A 25,351-nucleotide genomic window follows, 5' to 3' on the forward strand; every position below is an offset into this window, starting at 1 on the left:
ATCCATTGATCCACCCCTCCTGTAGCATGGATCAAACTCCCATGTAACTGGGAATTTTAGAATTTGTCTTTTATCAGAATACCTATCCTCATAAAATGGACTGCTGAGAAGAAAGCTACCACAGCACCTCTCATTTCTGTATGCATTTTAACGGTCTCTTGCTCCTCTGCCTTTCAGGAAGCCCTTGCTGCCTAGGCCTAGTGCCAGTTGAAGAGGTAGAAAGGCTAGACTGCTGCCAGTCCAGAGGAGACCTCCATCCCCAGAATCCAGTCATCACATCCTTGAGTCAGGACCTACCAGGACATCTGAACAGCAGCTCGCCACCACTGAGGACCTTAGAGACTCATTCTCCTACCAGTTAGGGACCAAGCTGCCTTTTGCAAAGACTTATTCTAAAGAGAAAAAGAGAATGGGTATTTATTTTTGTATACCACCCCTATTTATATATTTATGCACTTGTATATAGATGTATATGTGCCTTTTATAATGCTATGGAGACAGAAGTTATCCTCAGCAAGGCAACGGGAGGGCTGAAGGAACAAGGCCGCAAGCTATCCGTGGCACTGGGCTGTTGGTCAGAGCACAAGACTGAGACAGCAGCACGAGACATTGCAAGACATGGGTCCAAACAGAGCTGCCACCACCAAGATCTAGCACCCTCATGCAGTGAGGGCTTCGCACAAGATAACGCTACCAAGAAGGTCTTTTCTCCTCGCCCACAGGAAGGCATGTCCCAGGAACATGCTCCTGCGGGCGGACTGGAGTTATGCACTCTGCCTAATCAACTTAAACAACCCTTCACATAGATGCCAGCTGCAGCCGCGTATCTGTAAAGACAAACCCACGCTTTAACACCTAAAATAAAGGCTTAAGTCTTTTCTGGGGCTGACTGTACACTAAATCCTCCCACAAAATGAACCTACACTTTTTTTTTTCCTTCCAGAAATAGCAAACAGGATACCTGGGGAAAGGTGACATCTTCCTGCAGCTAGAGTTTCCAGTAGGCCGCCCAAGTGACCCTTCTCAATGCTGAACCTGGGAGAAGAGGGACTGCCACTACCTGTGCCAGTTAAGTGACATGAGACCGCTAGGAGGAGCAGAGCTAGAGGAAATTTTCATTCATCTCCAAGGATAGCTGCATAAAATTTGGGGTGGACACCCAAATCCCTGACCCCCCAACATCCTGGGGTTTTGTTGCTTCAAAAGCTTCCAGCATCTAGGTTTGGGGACAAGGCTGTTTTCTTTTTTTCCCCCTGAGGAAACAAGATGCACAGCACCTTCATAGGGACCCACTGAAAAGGCTGCCAGCACAAATACCACTCATTTGGTCGTGCTGAGGCCAGCAGGGGCAGTTCTTGTGCCTGGCAAGGATACGGTTGGATCCTGCCTGAAGGTATACCTCACAGAGGAGTAATGACTAGGGAGGGAGTGGTGAGGAGGAGCAAGAGCAGCTGCAGGTTGTTCAAGCTGTTTAATTTAAAAAGAGCAACAACTTCCAAACTTCCTTGTGCATTGTTAGAAACTTTGCAATGGAAGAACATTTAAAAAAAAAAAAATCCCTCCACTTTGGGGTTGAAGGAACCATGGTAAGACAAGGTAAGTGCTATAAATGGTCACTCACTGTCAGCATCCCAAGTGCCAGAGGAAAAAAAAAAAAAAGGAATATAACCTGAAAACAGACAAAGCCTGGCTCTGCTCTCAGTCTGGTCTACTGCTGCAAGTCAGTGGAATTACAGGCTACTTCACTGCTCATCTGTTGCTACAGCCTCCTTGTGCCAAGTAAATCCGACATCCTGCACTTCAGCGAGTTTCCCACTTCTGTAGAGCAGGCAAGTCTCCGATTGGCGCCAGACCCATCTGAGCGCTGTAGGCCCTGAGGAAAAAGGTCCCCTTGCCTTCTCCAACCACACAGCACTCCCCATCTCCACAAAACTGCTGTTGCTGCTAGGATGTTCAACAGGTAACAAGGTGCACCCCCAAGACAGACCTCCTTTACCAGTTTTGAGAACACAGGTACCAAAGATAGTTTCAGATGGACAAAACTTTCTCATACCCAGCCTTCCAAACCCCTTTTTGTGCTGAGACCTACGAACAGGCATACGCAGCTGCACATGCAATACACATACACAGATCATCTGTCTAGTGCAGAGCTCTGCAATGGACTGATGACAGCATTTACTGGTTGCATTTGCCCATTTTAATTCTGTATTTGCCACTATAGTCATATTTTGACAGAGAAAACCCTTTAAAACTAACCCCCTGCTTAGCCAAAACAATACATTTCGCACTTCTAGGTATTACTACTGCTGCAGTTAACTACATCCATTTTTAAGGGACGCTGGGACTGTTAGTTACCGTGCATGGTGTAAGAACGGGGAAGGGTTCAGAGAGTGTCTCAGAGTCCTGTGGTGATGAAGGCTGTAGAAAGAGGCACCCATCTTTTCCGGTTAGGAGACTGAGTTGTTCTCTTATGCAACCATCTTTTCTGCTGAGAAGACTGATCTCTTCCCTTAGGAGGGCAATGTCATGAGCCCTGTGTTTCAGCAGTGACTCCATCCTGGCCTTCTCTTTGATGTCTGCAGTTCGGGGGCCCTGAAATTCTGCTCCCTGTAAGGAGAGAAAAAACAGCTCCCATAAAACATGCAAGAATTAACAGTGGAAATGTATTTCCTTTGGGAAAGTGAGGCTTTCCAAGGCACAGGACAGCTTCATGACTACGCCACAGTCCAAACGCCTCCCAAGTCAGATTGAGGGACTGTCAGCTTAGGCTCAGTCTGTCTTATTCCATAATACTTTGGTCTCAAAGAATATACCTTAACTCATTTGGCTGTTTACATGCATCAAAGGAATAATTTTGACTTCCTGCAAGACATTTTCTAATTAGAAATAAGATTAGTTTGTTCTGATATTAGAAAGCATCTAAGAAATTACCAGAGAATTTAAAATATGGCCTACTTCAGGATCAGCTCATCTATCTCCCCTTCTAAAAGACCCAGAGCAGCCATTCAGCCTGTGCTGCTAGGAAATATTACCCTGGACTGCTAACTGCAGAGCAGGATGCTTGACCAGGGAGATGGTGAGGGCTGGATGAACTCTTTTCCACTTTTGAACAGCCCCAAACCTGCATGTAGCAGTACCTTACTGTGTTTCAGCTACCACAGTAGCTATAAGACTTACTAGATCATTCTTTAGTGAATCCAGCGTAGTTTCAAGTTGCTGCTTTTCAAGGCAGAAGCGGTTCAGCTGCTGCAGCTTTCTGGTATTTTCCTTTGTCAGCATCATTAGCTTCTGCTGCAGGTCTAAGGTTCTTTTCTAGAAAGATTAAAAAAAAATTAAACTAGGATGAGAAAGGATAAACAGTGTGAAACAGGGAACAAGTGCTAAGCAGAACATGTCACGGAAAGAGGTAAACAACAAACTGATCCTACATACACCATGTGATCCCACAATACCTTCAGTGCAATGTGTTCTTTTTTGTTGTTGTTGCTGTTGTTTTCCATTATTGCAAATAACTAGGCATTTAGTTTAAAGCAGTTAGTCAAGAGCATAGGAAAGAGAAAACTGTTAGGTACGTACTACGCCATACGCGTGTAAGGTATTAAGCTGGCTCCTACACCTGCCACAAACCAGCATAAAAGACAGAGAAGTCTGGGGCTATGGATTTCCACTTTGAAATCTGGATCTCGTACCCAAGTCCAGGAGGAGGAGCGGGTTCTTTGCATAGCTACAAACACAAGACAATCAGGAGAGCAAGGAGCTGCTGGAAATCTGAACAGTCTGTCTTCCTGAAAACGTGTCATGCTGTACAAACACGCAAGGAACAGACAGGACAGTTCATTACAAACCAACTTGTGCCCTTCTGGAGTTCATTATAAAAGCCTTGAAACACATCTAGATGTGTGCTGTGTTGAATGACACCAGACTAACTTCCCTAAGGAGCAGTGTATATGCCACATCAAGGCTAACCTCAAAACATGTTAGCAATTTACATGAACAGAAAAAAAGTAGAAACCATGAAACCTATTACGTGTATATATATATATATATAAAGGATAAAGGTGATGATGCTTTACTGCTCAGGAGGGGTGGGGGAAGATCTCAGTCAAGCAATTTAAACAAGACATGCTACTTGCTCATAGAGATATTTTCTGGATCTCTTGAGATCATCTCATTTTCTGTTTTTTCTCTCTCCATGTTTTTAAAAAGACAGACAATGACAGCACTCTGTAAGGACAGCATAAGAGTGTTGCCTGTTTGTACCACAGTAGCTGCGCCTTAGGCCTCCCAGACAGGGAAAAGCACTTTTCATACTGCACAGTCTAGTGTCCCAGACATAAGCCAGCACTGCCCTGCACTCAAATAGTTTGTCACCAAATGCAGTGGGAGGAGGCAGTAGGTACCGAATGGAAAGCACTCCGGAAGAACTGAAGCAGAAGGATGCATTGGAGGAAAGATTTTTTTATTTTTTATTTTTTTTAAGTGTGTCAACTACCTCCACAAGAAAATAGGATGTGCAGCAGCAACTGGAGCAGAGGTAGGAGTCATGATGGGACATGGAAATCGGACATTCTGGTCAACTTGGTGACAGGAGAAAAAGAAAAACAAAACACGAATACGTTCACAAAAAATGTTAGTGTAGCTATTCAGCCCCAGCAAATGAAGCCTTAATAGAACATCACAGTCATATATATATGCCCCCCTCATATTCCTGCTCCTTACCTCCCACTCTTTGAGTTCCTGGGAGTGCTCATATTCTTTCTGCATTATTTCTACTTCCAGCTCTTCCAAGCATATGTTAACAGAGTGTGCTTGAACTGCTTCAAAATCAACCATCCGGCCAAACTTCAGCATCATCAGCTGATTGCATTCCTCTTCCAGTCCTAAAAGAGGCACAAATGGTAGAACTGCTTTTCATTGTTTAATAAGAATTTACCTCCAGCTTTCTGTCTGAGCTCAGTGGTATATGCTCTAGAATAAATAATTCACTCAAAGCCACACAGAAATCACAACTGAATAGTGCCATTGGTTATTGCCCGTGACCACACCTGTGTTGTCAAGAAGCCACGCTCTTAGCCAGTCCTAGTGAGCCACCTCCACACCACGGACTATAAAATGCTTCAGTGGGTTGGCAGAAGGGGGTTCAGTGGTAGTAGACACCAGGACATCTCTGGGTCTGGTCCTCCGTTTTATGTTTGTAAATGTTTTGAATAGAGATTTTATCATTCTTACATTACACGGAGGAAATTGCATAAAAAGCTTATGTGGCTTTGCAGAAAGAACTTTTTTCTAGCAGTTCCTGTTTAGAGCCAGAAATAGCAATTGTGTGTCCTGATTCCCAGCATCTCACCTCAGTCAGCTCTCCTTTTACTAAGTGCCCAAATTATTTAACATAGCCTAATGACTCTGCAGTGCAGAACTACCAATACTTCATCAGAACAGTCCACTCAATCCACTCTGGTTTATTTTCTGCAGTAACCAGCTGTGACATTTGGGTGAGAGTAAAGACAGACATCTGCTGAGTTACCCACACCCAGAGAGGGAACAAAATGAACAATAAAGGCTGTGTTGTTTGGAGTCTGTTACTCACGGCGAATATTTATCTCCATCTCCTTTTTGTCCTGGATAAGTTGCTTATGTTGCTGCTGTGCCTTCTTATACATCTCTCTCTGCATTATCTTTTCATTACGTAGGTCCACAATTCTCTTCTGCAGATACTCTAAGGACTGGTTGGTAAATACCAGAGCTTGGGAAAGGTCACTGGGTATCTCCCCATTAACGAAGTACTCCACCTGTCAGAAACAGAAGTTATCCATAAGCAAGGCTAATTTGACTTGTTAAGGGCACCGAAGATCACTCTGGACAAAAAATGTATAAGAGTTTGAAAACTAATGAATGACGTAATAGCGTGGGCACAGTTCTCATGTTTTGGGCCAGGGAATTACTACCACTCAGAAGCTAAAAGGCTACTTGGAGCTGTGATGACTCCCTGTATACAAAGCTGTTTTCCTTTCTATAGCACTGAAAATAAAGTAGAGTAGGGGACTCCCTGTTGAGTGTCTCTGTGCTTCTGAATGAGCTGGGACCTGCAGAATTGCATAGCTGGGCCTGGAACTCTTCTGTCTTTCTTACCAACATTTTAATGCAGGTAGGGAGAACAAATGGAGAGAGCTGAGTTTGCTTCAGAGGTGTATGAGTCACAAGAGGCAGAAGCCTATGTTTTCTCTCTGAGGACAAGATTCAGCCCAGAGGAAATAACAGTATTGTCTTGAGTTTTCATCTTCATTTTCTACTAATCATCCCTGGGATAACAGCTGCACAGATGAATACAATTTGCCTACAGTTTGGCATTCTTGAATTGGGAAAAACTCCCATTACTTTCAGTAGTTTGTTGTTGTTTTTGTTTTCAGTAGAATATTGGCAGACATAGACCTGAAGAAATATTCCATGCCAAACCTATAAAACACTTGAAGGCTGCACACGTTTCAGCAACGTGCTGCCCCTAGCTGTCCTTATATGAAGGAAAACAAACCTAGAGGAAATAGCAGTATGAAGTTCAATTAATGGCACTGTCACTCCAAGGAGACTGTAGTAAATTAGGAAGTAAAGGCCCAAAAAACGAATAACACTACTGTTTAGATGTACACAGGCCATTCTGCACCTGCCAAAAGTAAGAGTAATAAAAACACAAAATCTTGAATTACCTGATGAAGTTTCAAAGGCACAACTACATATAACTCATTAAATTTCTGCTGCTTTTCCCACTGAAAGGTGTCCAGTTCCCTCTCTGCTGTGTTCAGACTGGCTTCTATTGCTTTTGCCTGCAGAAAGGCAAATTGTGGACAGACAAAATCTTATAGTATTCAAATACACAAGACAGCAAGGATCTGTGTTAGAGTCCTTGATCTGAAGGAAAAGAAGCATGGAAAAAAATCCTCTTTTTTTCCCATGTAGTATAATAGATGAGTTTCACAGCTTAACATGAGGCTTATTTCTGTATTTAAACAAAATTCTATGCTGAATACTTTTGTACACATGTACACATATATATCTCCTTACTTGAGAGGCCCCATATGTATCAAGAGCCAGTTGCTTTGTTTAGTGTCCAATACACTTCTAGATTAACAGAGTCTGCAAGATATTTTTTTATTGTTTTATGCCTGGAAATGCTTATTGATTCTGCATGAGAAAGAAACAATTCAAACTCAAATGTCAGACCCCAGGGTGAATATGTGGCAGCTGGCACTTAGGAAAGCCTTTAAAAACTAAACAAAAAACGTTGTAAGTTAAGCATATTTGCTGGGACATTTTTGAGACACAATAAAAGCAAGCCTTGCATAATGGTATTTTGGCAGAACTCTCTCTCTATCCCAGAAAACCCTTTAAATTGAGATATTTTTGAATTAATATAAATCAAATGTCTTGATGAATGCAGGAGCTCAAAAAAGCTAAAAGGAAAACTTGCACCAAGTGAGTTTATTCAATAATTACTATGACAAAGAGCAGAAGAAAATAACTAAAAGCAAAAGAAACAGATGGAAGGATAGCATTTTTATGGTTTATTTTAGCGTGCATTTGTGTTAGGGCGACTCTTTATATTCTCCAACCCCATACACATGCACACAGGATGGGCCAAATTGCACCGGGCATTGCATCTGAACCAGAGTCTGGTTTCTGCTGCTGCACAATGGTTAGACAGTTGGGAAGAAACTGGACCTAAAACCTGGATCCAGCCCCCTAACAGCTAAGGTCAGACCACCTTGATTTACTCTTTCCAGGAGGATGGGTGACCCATGGTGAGCTGCCTCCTGCCTGTGTGCTAGCATGGTTATCTCTACCCGAACTGAGGCCACATAAAAGGTTATGATTTCCATTTTAAATCTTAGCCAAAATCAATAGCACAACATTTTCATTGTACTGGAGCCAGCTGATGCTTTCTGAGAAGACAACAGTACCATACCTTTTTGACCAAGACATTATATTCCTTTCTGAGGTTAGCAGCAACTCTCTTCTCCTTTGTTAAAGCTTCCTGAATGTCTACCCGCTTCTCCCGGAGCTGGATGGTGTTTTGGAAGAGCGCCTTATCACAGTCTGAGAAGGAAAGGGTCAGAGGATAGCTTAGTTTCATTACGACTGTACAGTAGTTACAAGCTTGAGCTAGTAACTTCTCCTAATGTGCATGTTGCCCAACATTCCCCATAGTAAGACCATGCTCTTGGTCCCTTAGAGCTTTGTCAGAACTTAAACCCTATGGGCCAAGTTCCTCCATGAGGGGGTAGATGTCTTGGATGGATCTTTTTTCTTTATATTCAGTCAAGACAGTTTGTTTCCAGAAGTAAGACTAAATGCATCAAATAAGACTAAATGCATATTAAAGCCAAGTGCTCAAAAGTTAGCCTTTGTAACTAATTCAGTCCCAGTAATTAATACACGTTCCATTACAATCTTTAGTTACGTGAACATGTAGTTGTTTATCTGTGAATTTCTACCTGGTGCAGCAAATTCAGTCATACTAATTAATTCAGCATTACCAACAGAAATCAATTCACATTAAAAAAAAAAAATAGGCAAAGCAAATTACACTTAAAGACTGCATACGAAGAGGTTAATGCAACATGTCATTTCCCCATTAAATCAGTAATTTGGATTTTTTCAATAAAAAGTAAAAATGCTCCACATTTCTTCCCAACATTTCACTGAAAAAGGAGATGGACAAGGAGTTAAGAAAAAATTCAATTTATGAAAATGATGCTAAAATCCAATGTGAAAAAAAAAAAAAAAGGTAATTTATTGGTAAATTCTAGCAGAAAAAAAAAAAGCAGTGTTGTTAAATGGTCACTGATATCTCACTCAAAGATCTTAAAAAAAAATAGTTAAACTCCTACAAAAGAAAAGAAGAGGTTGCTTGCTTTTGCTGAATGAATGACTGAATTAATGAATGCAGAGGATTTTGCAAAGCTCCTACCTTTTCAGATAAGGAGGGAAGCCTAGAAACATGCAATTACTGCATAAATCCACGAGGTGGTAACAAAGAGCTTAATTTAACATTATTGTAGTGTCCCCCCAGAGCTTCCCTGAACAGGGACCCAGCTAGGCCTGGCGGCAGGTTTCCAGAGAGCAGCTGCAGCCTCACTCCAGCTCCGCTTCTGTGAGGAGCCTTTTCTCTCCAGAAAACAGCCATGAAATGCTGAATGGTTCTTTACATAAAATAATTAATTTTTAGCACTTAGAGAAGTTTTATTTTTCCAAACTTTTTAATTACTGTACCCTATACTGTCAGCGGTTTCATTATCTTCACTGAGATTTCCTGGGGACAAATGCTGCACTCAGGAGGACCGCACACATTCTGTCCCTTAATGGCATTAATGTGAGGTGAATAATGAAAAATCCCTTTTAAAAATACAATACTGTCCCTAAAGCTCAACTAGTACTCAACCCAACGAAATGCTATCTTAGTACTCTTTGGACAAACGGAGACATCAAAGACTTCATCTTCAGATCTAGAATCTTCTTCATCGCTCCCCAAGCTGGACTCTTCATCACTCTCCCATTCACTCCCATCTTTCTCATCTGGAAGAAAAGGACAGTACTGCTGACTTGCAGAACACCCCTCAAATTCACTAGCTGTGCATTATGTGAATGTGCTGGTGAACACAATAATCAACAAAAAAGCACCCTGATAATATGTGGCTCCAGGCACCCTTTGCCTATTGCATTAATTTGATAATTTAACAGAAAGGAAAAAAAAAAAGTGGGGGAGAGAGAGATCAAAAAAGTGGGGGAGAGAGTAGTGCCAAATGCATGAACACAGGCACATTTTTTGAGATTTTCTTCAATTTTTCCTCTCTTTATGTGTGTAAAGAATTTGGAATTTAAAACTCGTAGGTTTACCACTCTACTATAGAGATTAAACAACCAAGCAAAATACACAGAAGCACAAAACTGTCACAAAAGCATCACTGTTGATTGCACTTTTTGCTAATCATGTCCCAGTGGAAATCAAAAGCCAAGTCAACGAGAGGGTGCAAGTGTTTTAGCTCAGTAAGACTGCCTAGCCTTAACAATTAAAACCTAGTCACTAAGATAAATGAAATCCTTTCACAATGTGTTTAGTCGTGTGACTAATAGATGATTGCAGATTAGGTCTATGATCTCTCATTAGTCAATGGACAGATTAAAGGAGAATGTCACCAATGTGGCAGACTAATCACTTATCCATAGCTCCCATTGGCACAGCACAGGAAGCAGCTATTTAAAGCTTTGCCTCTTCTTCATACCAATTATCAATCCTCAATATTGACATACAGGAAGTACGTTGTAGGAGCTGTGATCAGACCAAATATAATCATGTTAGAGGCTGAATTACACTGTTGTTATCATTCATGTTGGCTTCCATAGAACATGGGGAGGTACAGAAACAAAACCCAGGTAGGTCTAATCTATTTATTTTTTTGAACCAAGTTCAGTATTGCATGTATCCAGGGATCCAGCTAGACTGAGAGACATTTACTTTACTGCACAGAAGTATGTGCAACAAACCCAAAAAATGAGAAAAGTATCTCCAACCTGCTTCTCTTTCTACTTTTTTTTCCGTGCACTTCATTTTCTTCTTCAGAACCTTGGTCAGAAAATGGGCAAACTTGTTGTTTTCTCCAAGGGATGCTTGGAAGCTGGCATAAAGAGCTTTCTTACATTCCCGAAGCTTTACAATCTCAGACTTTCTATCCTCCATCTGTGCAAGGTAGCTGTTCAATTTTGACTAAACAAACAAAAAAATATTCTTTAGTCAACAGGCACACAACCTTTGAACTTTTATGTAGGTAAGACGTATCAGTGAAGATCTGGAAATGCAAAACTTGACTTTCTCTCTTTGAATTCCTGCTCCAGTCAAGCAAAACCTAGAAGTATGTTCTTAAGTTAAAGTATATGATTTGTCATTGACTCCACATCATGAAGAAACTATAAAAATACAACTACTTTGACTGTGAAAAGATTAACTATTGGAAGTTAAAAGCAACCATCCTAGGCTGATCACCAAGAGTTTCTTGCTTTTCCAAATTTAGCACTAGATATTAGATCAGTGCTAAAAGGAAGCAAAGAGAAGCCACCATTTATTTGATGCCTTACTTTCTTTTCAGGCCACTCATCAGCAGTATTTTTAAGTCCAGAGACACATGGCCTACATACCTGCATGGCCTCCTGCTCACTGCGGAGGGTGTTAACATGCCCCTGGAGAACATTCTCAGTTTTCTCAACATCCTTCAGGATAAGCAGCTCTTCATACCAAGTGATGTAGCGCAGGTCAGCATACTTCATCTGCACATCCAGCTGCAGTTTCTTGTGCCGCAGGACACGAAGTTCAGCATCAAAGTTGATCACTAGTGAATTGATCTGGAGTAAAAGAGAACTGCAAATGAGGAATAAGGAGAGTATTTGGAGTAGAGTTAAACATGTAAAGCAAGAGAAAGGAGCAGAAGGGAAAAATTCTTTCTGTCAAGTCAACAACTTGCTCATGCTATCCACTAATGATTACTGAAGCACTTAAAAAGACAAAGTTAACTCCAATTGTTTCTATATTCTCAGCACAATAACACAAAAATCACCCGGGCTTCACAGGGATGTTTCGTTGCATCCCACTCCACCCAAAAAGTATTTTACTCTTCAGAGAATGTTTTACAGTAGTCTGTAGTACACTTAAGGAGTCCATGTAACAACCCAGACATAGCAATAATTACTGTCTTCTGCCTTGACACACTTCTCTCAGAATACCTGACAGCTCTTCCCTTAGACATTTACAGTTAAATCAGTACTAGCAGCTGCCAACATGGCCATATACATATGTGATGGTCATAGCAGCATTTGGATATTCTCTCAAAACCTCTATACACATGAACACAAGGGTATCTGTGTCAGATAAAACCAAAGAGTCAATGACCAACAACAGATATTAGAGAAAAGAAGGTATGAAACGGAGCCAACAAGTGAATGCAAGTGAATGGTGATACACCTCTGGCAAGCTCCTCTCTGTACCCTCCTAAACTCTGATTTATGGACATCCTGAGCTTGTAGTACTATGTTTGCATTTAACATCTTGAATGGATTTTTTTCTTCCAGAGTTTATCAAATTGTAGCTACTTCCACATCCAAAGTTCAGTTATTGGTCGCATAGGAACAACAAGCTTTCCACCTGACCATTTCATTTGGTCTCTCTCCTTCTTTTAAGAGCTGATTGCCACTCTCCTTTTCTTATGCTATTCATAATTTTGTCACCTCTGGTACATTCCTTTCAGTACTCCTTTTTCCAGACCAAGGATGCCTTATACATGTAGATATGCCTTTTAAAGAAGCTTTTCCATGACCTTAAACCTGGTATGTTTAAAATTATTTTTAAGACCACAGTGTCAGGACTAGTCATGTTACTTAAAAGCTGAGAACTTCATGAATCATAGCAAAAAATAAGAATCAGATCTATTGCCTGGACTCAAAAAGTGATGAAGAGAAAAAAAATCTAACACGTTATTTGCCTTTTTTTTGGCCACTGAGCTCATAGTTTCACATAACAATCAATAACAAATTAGAAATCTGATTTTCAATTGATTATAGTCAGCACAGAGGTCACTGTTACAGGTTTATATAGATTTACCCTGTAAATTTGTACTAGATAGCATTTTCCTGAAATTATGAAAGGCATGGGTAGCTGCAGTCCTGAGACAGGAGGAAAGGGGTTCATTTCTGATTGAGTGAGATTGTTCAGTATGAAAAAAATAACTTCTGATTTCCTACCTTTTTAATCAAGGAATCCTGCAAATACAGGTTTTTTATCTTCTCCCTCTTTAAAATTTCCAGTTCCATTTCAGTTGGCTCTGCCTTCTCAATCTCAAAAAGCTTTTTCTGCTCTATGACCACAGATGATGTTATTTTCATTGGGTGTTCTCTTGCAGGCTGTGTCATGGGGCCAGACTCTTTAAGGGAAGAAGCCTTTAGAAAGCTACGCCTAAGTGCACCAGATGAGGAAGACCCTTCCAATGGTTCCTGGAGCTTTGCCTTGGCCTCCTGCTCCTGTTTGAACTTAAGGAGGATGTCAGTGTCATATTCAAATTTTTTTTCTGGAATCTCATCTGGGTGTAACCGAGGAATCGGGGGAAGAGGGAGATGTTCTGATAAATCTAACGCTGCCTGTATGGATTTCAATTCTTGCACTAAACACTTGATTTCATCAATAACAGAAACCTTGAGATCCCGCAAGGACATGATCTGTTTGTTCATATTCACTTTCTTCTTATGAATCTGCAAAGAAAAACGATTTTAGTAGGATTTCCCCAGTGATACTTACATAATATGCACTCTTCCCCAACACAGGTAATGGAGAAGAGGCTTGTCATACTGACCTTCCTTCTTTCCATACTAGCTTTCTTTTCTGTACCACCTCCACACGAGTGTTTTTAAACAGCTATCTTTCTCTCTCTATTTTTAAAAACTGTGGAACCACCTCTCTAACTCTTCTTCAAAAGAAAATAGTAAAAGAGTGGAAATGAGGCTTCCCCTCTCTCTCCTGACTTGATTGTCTGTTTTCTGCACTGCTTCAACATTTCACGTCAAGAAATTCACAAAGACTAATAATTAGCTGTGGGTTTTAGAGGATTAGTCATTTGGGCTGTCTCTCATTAAATACAGAGAGCATCTCAGCTTTGATACATGGCTCTCTTCTCAGGCATATTGTACAATTAACATACCAACAAAGAGAAAATTAGATCTCTTTTAGTATTTTGTAAAGCAAAATTTCCATCCCAAGAGCAAAGGAACTACACCTGAGAGGACCTTTACTGTATGCATTACCAAATGCACAGCTGTACAGAGATCTAGACTTCTTTGACAGTCCTTGAAACAAAGCAGTTATCTCATATAAATGCCAAAGACACTGAAGCAGTCCTTCAAAAACATAGGTTCTGGAACGCAGATGTGATTCTCGTCAATAAAATATGTGAAGGTGAAGCTGAAATCACAACCACTGCAGACAGTTAGAAATGGAACAAAGTTCTGAATTTTTGAAGTACAGTTGATAGCAATATTAAAGACAAGAAAGTAACATCCTTTCAAATGCTTTTGGATTTGATAAACAGCCACTAGATGTCCAAAACAAATCCTCTCCAGGCCTTTTAGCAATCTGGAGTGCCAAAGTCAACTCAGAAAATTTTGGCATTAGGTGAATATTTTTCCCCTACTTGAGATGAAGATCTACTAATCCAAGAAGTGACACTTAAATCAGATGTAAAAATAGATTCATAGAATCATTTAAGTTGGAAAAGACCTTGGCAGAATCCTCTCTAATCTTTATGAAATAAAACAATATTATACATCAGGCATCTGAAGTAACTGGAATTCTTCATCTGTATAAATCTGGGATTTACAACTAGAACTATTCCTTTTGCTTGCTTTGGCTTGTCCAACCAAGTCAGGTTAACCACTGGGTATCTAGTAACATCAGCACCACAATCTAGTCCTGGAGCCCAAGCATGAGATTAAAGCAATCCAACAAATTCCCTAAGATTGTGGCATTGCTTCTGTAATGCTGAGACCTCACTGCCAAAGCAATACAGACTAAAAGGAGCCTGAGACTAGGCAATATGTTTGAGAGGATAAGACTATGGAAGATTCATGGCCACAGAATATGACAAACCATGCAGTGAACAGGCTCCTCTCTCAGTAGGAAAGCCTCCATACCAAAAAGCAACTTGACAGTTCCAGGTTAAATGGATACATTTCTTCATTGTTCTTTTTTCTAAAGAAATTCATCATCACTCTTTTACACTCCAGATAAATAAAATGAGAAATAGAAGCTGGGAGTGGGGAAGGGCGCTGGCAGAAGTCACAAGGAAATAGCAAAGTTACTGCACAACATTTGAGCTTGTTGGGTCTTTCTGGTTAAAAGACGTAATAGCTGTAGGAGTTCTGTTGCAGGAAGGCAGTTCCAGAACATCTAGTTTCCTGGAAGGCTCCAATATTTAGTACCCAGAAGCAGTGACTGCTGAAGCACATATATGAAGAGGCTATGCTAAAAAGACCTATCTTTGCTCATATCCCTGTTTTTGTAAAGCTATTTCATAGAAGGGATTAGCTCAGTGTGGTAAGGAAAGCATCAGTCACTAGATGGTAAGACTTTTTTTTTTTTTAAAAAGAATTAAAAGGCACCTTCCTGCTGAAACACTGGAAAATGTAACTACTTTGGTTAAAAAGAGCCATCTGAGAGTTATCCTGGATTGACTCAGTTTTGAGTTTGGTGGAGCATTAGCAGTCCACAAGAGAAAGACTCCTTTGTAACTAAATCTGAATTGACACAGTCTGTCCTTCAATGGCTCTTCCCACAACCACTTCAATTTCCGTTCAAAAAATGTCTTCAGCAATTAATCAACTATTCTTCCTCCTGCAAAACGGCAGAAGTATCTACATCAGTGAATCGGTTTACATACCAACACTTCCAAGGATGCAAGCTGCATCACCTTCTTTTCAGCGTTCATATGTTCGTGCTGAGGGACTCTGTAATCAGTGGCAGTCTTCAGCTTATAACACCCCATATTTTCCCGTGCTTCTTTAATGGCCTGAACATCTTTGGGATTCTCATAATCATCACTAGGTTTGCTCTTGTATCTGGTAGGTACAAAGCAAAGATGAACTTTAAGACAGAAAGCATACAAATGGGGACAAAGTATACAGTACAAAACAGGGTCACTTCATACCTTCTGATGCATGCAGAAAGGCTTGGGAGGATCAAGAAAGTATCACATACCTCTTTCAGAAAACAGTGACTACTTTGGAAAGGATATCCTTGCACATTTGAAAGAAAACTTCAGACATTTCCCTCCCTCCCCCCCAAAAAAGCACACTAGTAGGTAATGGCCTTCATGTGTAACTAACTTAACCCACAACTGTTGCAGCATCTGGTACATCTGGTGCTGGTAGGGTTAATTGAAGAGGTTGACTGTGATGGTTTAGGTGTCCCTAAATCATGATTGATTTAGATACCCTCTTAATCCCTATATGAAGATGCAGCCGCTTAGCTAAATTCAAGTTGTTTAATGTTTTAGAAGAACCATGGAAACATAAAAGCTTTTAATTGTCTCTTGAGACTCTGAGGTACACAAAGCTTCATGTATTTTAATTTCACCCATTAGGAATATAAGAAACTAGGCAGAGATTTGATAGTGCCATATAACAGCTAAATAGGATTGCTTGACCTCAGACAACAGCAAAACTAAAAGGGCACAGAGTCCAATTAAAGACTCACAGTTTTTCCCACTCCGCATTCCTCTTCATTATCTTAGCTTTCATCTCATTGGATTTCTCAGCAATTCTTCTGATTTGCTCACGTTTGCTTTCTATAAAACGTGCTGTTGGCTTTCGGACCTCTGACTTCTTCAGCTTTTCAGCCTCCCCCTCAAAAATTCTAGCATCTGAACCAAAAAATAACCATGTGAAGATGTAAATACCATGCAACACAGTACAATCTTAACTACTGGAAACCCCCGAGACATCTTTTGTAAAGCTGGTGTTAACCAGGATAGTTTCACTTTAGTGGACGTTCTGAACATATTCAGGTTCTTTGAATCAGCTCTTAGTCGAGTTCTACCCACGGTTTTGACAGATGATTGCTGACATTGCATTAAATGCGGAAAACTATGTACATATGTTACAAGTATGTAGGTACTAAAAAACATAACAGTTATATTTCTTTACCCATACCTGGAGGAATTATCATTTCTTTAGCCTGGACTCAAGAAAACAAACTGAGATGAAAGACAAAAGCATATTACTGGTAATCTGTAAAAGCCCATCATTAGCCCTATGCTTACGCTTTGTCTCTCTGACGGTCTCCTTTTTTTCCATCTTTTTCCATGCCCGCTTAAGTACTGTCTTCCTCCAAGACGGATGTTCCTTATCTTGGCAGTACTTCTCAGAGAGTGCTAGAAGTCTATAGGTGGAAATCTGATGATTGCTTTGAATAGCATGAACAATAACAGTGTCAAATTCCAGTGAGGACCGAAACCTGTAGAGCCAAATTAGACAAAACTGTCTGGTGTCAGTAGGTGCAACCTACCATTTTTCCTTCACCAAAAGGACCTGAGTAAAGCAATTTACTTTTTACATATATAATCATTACAAACAAATACAGTAACTACATAACAGCATGATGAAATCTGACACCATCTATTGACTTTTATCTGATCTAGGAATAGAGACGCTCAAGAATAAATATAGTAACACTGCTCCCAATATCAAAACTTATACCAGGTTCTACATGAAAGTATCTTTCATTTTCCATGAGGGGCTGCTTAAAAATATGTTCGTTCAATTCTCCTTTCCAGTTATACACTCTCTGTGACTAAATGGTTTTTGTTATTGTGTATTATTTCTATTGTGCATTTATTTTTATGAATTCATCTTTTGCTATAAGAGCAACCAAAAACGCACTTTGTGCTTTAACTTGTGTTCTTGAGGAAGTTAATTTCATAACTTTAAACTGTATAGATAATATTGCGTTAAGAATGACATGGAAGTATTTAACAGACATGCAGCATACTTGAAAAACAGGAGTTTGTTTCATAGGTTGCGCTTCAAAGCTCCAGTAAGAATTCCCGGTTCTTACTGACATTTACTGGCAAAATCCAAGCAAACTTATTCTCCTCCCAACGAAAAAAAAAAGACCACTTTTCTTCTTAAAGAAGTAAATCTGAATTAAGCTATTTCCTTGATATGAACATCTGAATTTTGACCAAGAATTCAAAAGAAGCACACACAAAAATCAATGTATACTCTTGTGTATGTTTCAAATCAAATAAGGACATAATCATAACAGAAGAATATAAATATTTATTATATGAGTGGAAAAAATATATTTTTTTTTCCTTGTGGTAGGTACAAATCAGTAAATAATAAGCCCCATGCAAGGTCAGTGGGAGAGGTAGAAGAAAAGAGGTACTTACCAATTTCGCAGTTTCTGCAGTCCAATCAAGTTTTTCTCATGTTCCCAAGCTAGTTCCTTTTCCACTAACTGGATTTTCTGTGCTGTCTGCCTATTCAGATCCTCAAAGATCCTATGATCCATCTCGTACTGCTGTAAAAACACAGAAAACCCAGCATCACATTATCTTGGCTGCTAGGTTTTGCTAAGAAATATTTTGGGCCTGATGCCAGCATCTCATGCACATTGGCACAATTATTTATTTCAGGAGCTATTCAGATCTCCACAGAGAATCACGTTCCTCCCCCCCCCATATGCTTCTTAAATGGCACAAATCATCAGCTATGATTTAGAAATCCTGGAAAATTATACAGTCAAGTGCATTAACCCATAGCACTAGACATCTTTGGCCCCAACACATAGGGCGGCAACATTTTTAAAAGGTACCTCTTATGGTAAATGACTTATGAAAAACAAACATACATCTCTGTGCAGCTGCATGTGCTTTGGCAACTCCTGATTCTTCTGAAGCAGAAAAAGAAACTCTTGTCTCAGAGCAGTTAACTCCTCTCTTTTCTTGCTTTTTTTGTCTTCAGCTTCCTTCATGATCCGTTCATACTCCTCTTTCTGCTTGACTTCCTCAATGCTGAAAATGCAAGAAGAAGGAAATGGTATTATCCCAATGGAATAGAGGAAAGATTAAAGTTTATGTAACCTTCTAGATTTCCTTGATGGGCTTCAACTTCCGGTGAACTCAGCGGCCCTGAAGGTAACTTAGGAAGAAGTCCCTTGCTGTATATTTATACAGGCCTAACATAATTGGACTTTGACCTTGACCTTGTGTTGTCCCTGTAGTCTCAAGTTAAATAAGTCTCGGGGTACCGTATTTGAATTACTTCCACAGAAAAGTAGAAGAAATGGAAGGAAAGTCTGACAAAACTTTGTGCGTAATGACGAAATAATCCAAATTCAGCGTGATGACCTCTTCCCTTCTCTTAAAAAGAAAAAGGAGGTATGTGCTCTGAAGAAAAAGCTGTCAACAGTTGGATATCTCTTTCATCATTATCCAAGCATCTCTTACTTGTAGGCATTGGGATCCTCAATGTCTTCAGTAGCTTTCTCCATCTCAAGACCACTCTGGAATAAAAATGTCTTGCCTTTAAACAAGCAATAATAGTTTCAACAGACAACAAAGGTTTTACAAACATTAAGACAGAACTTCTGTTGCCTCTCAGAAAAACAAAAGAACCCTTCATGATCAATATTGCTCTACTGGTCTTAAATACCAGCCTTTGATGTTTCAAGAACAAGAAACAATTAAGTTGGCTTACATGTAAAAGAACAAATGAAGCTGAGTTCTTGGGGACAGAGAACAGAAATTCTATATCCTCCTCATCAACATTAATGCCTAAATCATTGTTTGTCCCAACTTCACTCTGTCCCATAACATCTTTGGTTCTCCACCCCACAGATCGAATTCTCGTCTCCTCTAACTGCCAGGCTGACAAGAGACATCATATCCTGGGCTAATTCCAAGTTACACGTGTAATTCATCTGGTTTGCTTCTGCTGACTGTGTAATGGGTTCACAATTATTAGCTGTGAGGAATGACAGATGGATGGACACTGCAGTCATACAAGCCCCATTTCCTTAGGAAATCATGCTCTAAGACAAGAGGGGGGCCTATCACCCTACAGTGAATACAGTGGTACTAAATTGATCTGTAATTTAACTCAATTAGTTTCAGAGGACTTGTATTTGATTCTCTAGGAATCTCATTAAGTTTAATGATGATGGAATTTTTAAAATCTTCCACATGACTTAAAACTAGAATAGATACTTAATGAAGATTTACTTTGATAAGGAAAAAACTCTATTAGGGTGGTCATTAAGCAGCATTGCTAGCCTGCACAATAGCAATTAACTGTAAAGATCTTTATATAGAGCTACTTACATATTCAAAATGATAAAACTGCATGTATGCTTTATAATTGTATATTAATTATTACTTGTAATACAGGAGCTAGCGAGGTTCTGATACCACAGGTTTCCATCATTCACTTAGTTTAAGAAAATACTTTGGAGTCTACTCCTAGTGTTATATATTCTTGCGATACTGGTAAAGAATTCCAACTGGCCATGAATAACTTAACCAAATTACTAAAATCCCAATTTCCTCTGTCTCCCTCACTATGCATCTTTCAAAAACTAGCTACTGACTAATATTAAAAATATTTAAAAGATGCATTTGTTTTATGTTGATGCTTTAAAATTTTAACTGCACCAAATGTATAACCAATACAAATTTAATTGCACATGATAGTACTTCTTTACTCAACAGATCTCATTACTTTTTTCAAGTTAGATAGGTTTCATTGAGGCACTCAAGAGATTTTTTAGTTAGGTAATTTTGGATAGTTCAATAAAGTCCGAACATGCTACGGTGGGGGAACTAACATCTCTCTTCTTGTGTATTATCAGTAGAACTGTTACCAAGTTCCAGTGTCTACTGTTCAGACACACTAACGTTAAAGAGCTGCACTGTGATTACAGGACAACTGTAAAATCATTACTGCTAGAACTTTACAAGACTGAAAGAGGAACAGTATCGTCATGCTCCGCTATTTTGCAAATTAGAAAAAATCCAACTTTTGAATTGTACAATAAATGGTACCAAAAGCATTGAGAAACTATGCATTTGGCATTCTCCAATGTTATTTCTAGAATCCCCATCCAGAGCAGAATCATACTCTACCGGAATAAAATCAAAGATGGGTATTAAGTTTGCCAAATCCTTGTGGTACTTCCATCCTAGGTATGCCTATGATTATACTTTTGAGCGAGAAAAAGATAGTACAATATGATATATGAACCACACACACTATTTGGAGAAAAACACAAAACATTGAAAAGGAGCAATGCAGTCGTATTGCCTGTTGATTAGGGAATGTTTTGCAATAACTCTTCTTCCAAATCGTTTGGGAAATCTCAGCTTCTGCTGTGAAAGATCTATGATGTCAAATAATTGAACTGGATTTTAGCCATATGCAGTAGTTTCATAGCAAATAGACCTAATTCAGTGAAAGAAGGTGGCACAGTATGTACGTATTCAGATTTGTTCTATAATCAGAGCTATAATTCTCCATATGATAAAAACAAGAGTTTAGGGGATCTTCATTTAGTGACTTACCCTAGGAGAGGGAATTTTGGCTTTTAGCTCTTTGTGAACATCCTCTGGAGACAAGATGTTGAAGGTAAAAATGTTTCCATCTCCACCACAGGTAATCAGAAACCTATCATCATAACTAGAACAGATCCCCCGGATCTGGCCATAATCATTGTCATGTACATTGAAGGACCAGTAATCCTTCAGGGTATTTGCCGAGAGGTCTTTATCTTGGAGAGCATAAACCCGCAGTGCTCCATTCTGCATCCCACAGAACATCAATAGTCTGCTGGTACTGTCAGATAAGCAACCAGAAACAATAATAGAAGATAACTTGCAACAACGAAGGCCACAACTCAAAACACAATGCTTCTAAGGAAGAGCTAATCTAGCTGACTAAATGTAGACTTTCCAACTTTTGCTTTGTGGTTGCAAAGTATTTGGACCATCTAAAGTAAGTATGGTACTACTGCAGCCTTTTTCCCAGCTGTTTGCTCAGTACTGTTCTAGCATCTACTGAGTATCGCAGAACTGGTCTCAGCCCTGAATTGGACAGTGCAGAAGACATCAAGTTTAGAGATAAAAAAAAAAAGTTTTCCCTCCCCAGTCCTCATCTAGTAGGAATGGTGGCCAATTGAAATGCAGCCATCTGTGGATAAAAGTCTGAACTAAACCTGCCTCCTTAGAAGCAATTCATGCCTAGCCTTACAGGGAACCCTAACATTAGGAGTCTGAAAATAACTCACTCTTCCCATTTGTACAGTTCACAGAATGTCCTGAGAAGCCTGTACTCTTTGGACAAGAGAGATGGACTGATCCCTCCATGTTCTCCTCAAAGACTAACTGTGTCCTCTCTTTGCTAGCTAGCAAAGAGAATCAGTGGTCTGGTGATCATAATTTGCAATCCAATTAAAAGGGTAGCAGAGACTTCTGATGGTTCTTCTGGAGCTCTTCAAGCTAGGATGCATAAGCCTTAATCAATACTTAATTAGAAATCAGCCATTTTCATCTTGAAGAGCTTTTAAAGATACTCTGCCAGATACACTGTCCAACTGTGTCCATTATGAATTTTAAATGAAACTCTGAGGAACCAGGGAGAGTTCCTGTGTACTATAACTGATCCACAATTAAAAAGGAACAAAGCAGTGTACCCTTCTCCTTTCCAAGTTCAGTATCATCAAGCTTTGTAACAAAGCTATCTGTTACACTAAATTGTTTTACCCGAAGGAGATCCAGTGGATGGGATTGTCGTCAGCGTCCTCAATAGGAATAACTTCAAAGGGTTCATCATGCCTCTGTTCAGGGTCTTCTTGGTGCTGATTTGAGGAGAATGCACAATGATAGAGGAAACCTGAGTCATATCCACCCTGAAGAGAAGGACCATAAAGAAGTGTTGACAAAAGAATGCTGATGAAGCTGACCAGGTAAATGCAATCTTCTAAATAATTTTTCCTTTCTTAAGTATCTACTGTAGGTTAAGAAATGTTACTTCCAAACAACTAAAGATCCTATTTACCCCTAGAGATAATCTATAATGATCACTGGCAATACAAACCATCCTACCAATATGTTAAATTCTACCTTCTGCTAGTGAGGAAACAGGTTAGCCTTTGTGCCCAATTCAGGCATCACAGAGAATAGTACCTATTTGAAATTTACTGAGTAATCTGAGCTGGAGTGGCACTACTGATTTAATTCAAAAACATCACTGAAAACATCAACTATGACATGAATTCCATGTCCTAGAGATGGCAGGTTTCAAATGAGTTTTCTCAGATACCCAGATGTGAGGGGAAGGTTGCCACATCTTGCAATCCCACCAATATGAAATAAAAATTGATTTACCAAGGAAAGCCAAAATTTCCCTGGTGCTGAATAAAACCCACAGAGAATGGGACTGGGCTCCTCTGGTATGTACAGAGTTGGCAATGGCTCTTCTTCAGGTTCCTCTTCAGGTTCTTCTTCTATGTCCTTTCCCATCTCCTGTTGCTGCTTTATCCATTCAAGCTTTGCTTTCTCCTTCTCCTGCCTTTTTTTTTCTCTCAGTGCAATCTCCTCTTCCAGCTGTTACAACAAGCAGTGAAACACAGAGACATGAAACTGACTGGAGGAATCTAATAAATGAAATCCAAGAAGATCCTGGCATTATATACACAGAATATCCAAAGAAATCTCTTTTCCTTCAACTAAGCAGAGATTAACCAGACTTCATGGGAATCTCCAGTAGAAATGCCCACTCCTCTCCTCCGAAGCATTTTAACTCATAGTCCTCAGAAACAGAAACTATTCTCATGCCTTTAAAAATCTACTGCTATATGGACTCTGCAGCTTATGCAACGTATTTCAGTGCTTCACCATCCTTACTGTTAAATAGCTTTCCTTACATTTTATCTAACATATCCTTGTTGCAGCTTATTAATTATTTTTCTACTCCCAGAGGGAAAAAAAAAGGACAATTAATACTCTCTCTCTCTATAGAAGCCCTTTCCATTTTTAAAAAGACTTACAGTGTCTCCCAACAATGTTACTCCACTTGGACCAAAAAGCTAGTTCTTATTCAGAAATACATAGATTTCAACAGTGAAGGTTCATTTTTCACACTAAAAAAAATGCCCCTCTTAAGTTATAACAACATAAAAAAATCAGAAATATATAACTGCCCCCCCAAAAAAAAAGATTTAATGTTTGCCTCAAAGCAACCACATGGGTGTTTTATGACTACTCAAAGGAATTTCCTACAGGGCTACCATCAACGACAAGAAACATACTTTCTCTGAAAATTACCAAAATGAAAATATTTTAAAAACTGATGTGCTAACTTCACTTTCACTAACGTCATCTTCTAATTCCTATAGAAACGCACATCATGCTTTCTGTTTTCTACTTGAATAAACAAACAGTAACTTGTAAATCCAAATGTTGTAACACAGCCACAGATGGACTCTACCTTGCCTTCCTCTCTAAGAAGCTTAGCAAAAATTGTATGCTTTAATACAGGGAGTAGAAACTTTTTAAAGGTAGTTTTGTCCTCTGAACATGAAATTCCTCCACAGGAGAGTACTTTACCTTGATTCGGGATTTAATACTATAAAAATGAAAGTACTGTGTTGGCAGGTTTTTGATTTGGTAGGTGGATGCTGTATCCTGTTCCTCAGGGACAGGGGCAGGAACCTGGAGAACAAAGCCATTCTCACAAAGGATGAGCAGCATGCTCTCCACCTGTACAAAAACACATAAAATACAAGTATGGGGCAGGTGTACAAATGGAATTGGGAGAAAGGGGAAAAAGTCAGTAGATGAACGGGTACAAAACCAAGCTCTAACCAGGAGGCATTAACCCTTAACTGTGCTGTCATTTAAGTGGACACTTTTAAATGGATGCTAGAAATCAGTGACCCTCTCATATACTGTGTATCGCAGGCAAAGTTAAAGAATTGAAGTCCTTGCCATATACAAAACAACTATCATTCTGACACCACCTAACTAGGAAGCATCATGATGATATTTTGGGATTTTGGTTAAATTGAAGGGTAGATCTGACCCACAAGTTAGGAGGTGAGATTTTATTTTGGTAATTGCTTGAAAATTTGTATGTTTCTATACTACCTAAATCCCTTAATACCTTCAAGACTGGGCTGGGAATCTTGCCAGATGCTATTTAGCTTTGAGTTTGTTTGTTTGTTTTTTAATTGCTGGTACCTGTCAGGTCCCGTAAAATGCCAAGTAAGGAAGAATAGCCAAGGTGAAGGTAATATTTTTTTAGTTTTGAGAGTTTAAAAGGCAAGTCTTTATGTAGTTTCAATTTTCATAAGCTATCTGGAGAACAGAGAGAGTCTTATTTATCTGAACCGTCACTAAAAATGTGCAGACGGGGGTATATTAGAGTTGCTATGGAAACCTTAGCTAGGAACGATATGGTTCTTGTATAAAATTTCAGCCTTACAAACACATTCGTTAGATTTATAGTCTTTAATTACCATGGTGCTTATTTCAAAGAGGAAAAAAAATACTCAGATGCTTTAATCATGTTCAGCCAGTGTTCATATCCAGCAGTGGAGACCTAATACCGATAAACACAATTACTCAGAAGAATCTGAAAAAATCAAACACACATTGTGTGATTTTTAATAGTAGGGAGTATCTTGTCCTCAAGGAAAGGATCCAAAATGTCAATGTCAGACCAAGATCTATCATTTCTATAGTAAGACAGAGTTCATACCAGCAAGAGTTCT

General features: G+C 39.5%; 2 protein-coding genes across 16 annotated transcripts in view; one reads left to right on the forward strand and one right to left on the reverse strand.

Annotated features, from left to right (window-relative positions):
- The window catches only part of BOC (BOC cell adhesion associated, oncogene regulated), a 46,803-nt gene extending 45,919 nt beyond the window's left edge, over positions 1-884 (forward strand). For all 9 annotated transcript variants that reach the window (XM_067003354.1, XM_067003353.1, XM_067003378.1 and 6 more), the window contains one exon: positions 178-884. In XM_067003354.1, the coding sequence (XP_066859455.1) occupies positions 178-362 (185 nt within the window). In that variant the 3' untranslated portion in view covers positions 363-884. The remainder of the gene's footprint in view (positions 1-177) is intronic.
- A 563-nt stretch (positions 885-1,447) lies between these two features.
- Positions 1,448-25,351, reverse strand: part of CFAP44 (cilia and flagella associated protein 44) — a 43,455-nt gene continuing 19,551 nt past the window's right edge. For 3 of the 7 annotated variants that reach the window (XM_013184254.3, XM_048057883.2, XM_048057886.2), the window contains exons 16-35: positions 24,186-24,338; positions 22,965-23,183; positions 22,341-22,486; positions 21,144-21,414; positions 19,035-19,090; positions 18,437-18,599; positions 17,976-18,106; positions 16,845-17,038; positions 16,280-16,445; positions 15,465-15,642; positions 12,781-13,284; positions 11,185-11,388; positions 10,564-10,756; positions 9,457-9,567; positions 7,958-8,088; positions 6,702-6,818; positions 5,588-5,789; positions 4,720-4,880; positions 3,178-3,312; positions 1,449-2,607 (exon numbers count right to left, since the gene is read on the reverse strand). In XM_013184254.3, coding sequence (XP_013039708.3) covers positions 2,329-2,607; positions 3,178-3,312; positions 4,720-4,880; positions 5,588-5,789; positions 6,702-6,818; positions 7,958-8,088; positions 9,457-9,567; positions 10,564-10,756; positions 11,185-11,388; positions 12,781-13,284; positions 15,465-15,642; positions 16,280-16,445; positions 16,845-17,038; positions 17,976-18,106; positions 18,437-18,599; positions 19,035-19,090; positions 21,144-21,414; positions 22,341-22,486; positions 22,965-23,183; positions 24,186-24,338 — 3,714 coding nt within the window. In that variant the 3' untranslated portion in view covers positions 1,449-2,328. Of the gene's footprint in view, positions 2,608-3,177; positions 3,313-4,719; positions 4,881-5,587; positions 5,790-6,699; positions 6,819-7,957; positions 8,089-9,433; positions 9,568-10,563; positions 10,757-11,184; positions 11,389-12,780; positions 13,285-15,464; positions 15,643-16,279; positions 16,446-16,844; positions 17,039-17,975; positions 18,107-18,436; positions 18,600-19,034; positions 19,091-21,143; positions 21,415-22,340; positions 22,487-22,964; positions 23,184-24,185; positions 24,339-25,351 lie in introns of those variants that run through there. The other 4 variants (XM_067003322.1, XM_048057887.2, XM_067003347.1 and 1 more) reach the window with 4 other exon arrangements.

Source organism: Anser cygnoides, chromosome 1 (genome assembly GCF_040182565.1).
Source record: "Anser cygnoides isolate HZ-2024a breed goose chromosome 1, Taihu_goose_T2T_genome, whole genome shotgun sequence".
Taxonomy (NCBI): Eukaryota; Metazoa; Chordata; class Aves; order Anseriformes; family Anatidae; genus Anser; species Anser cygnoides.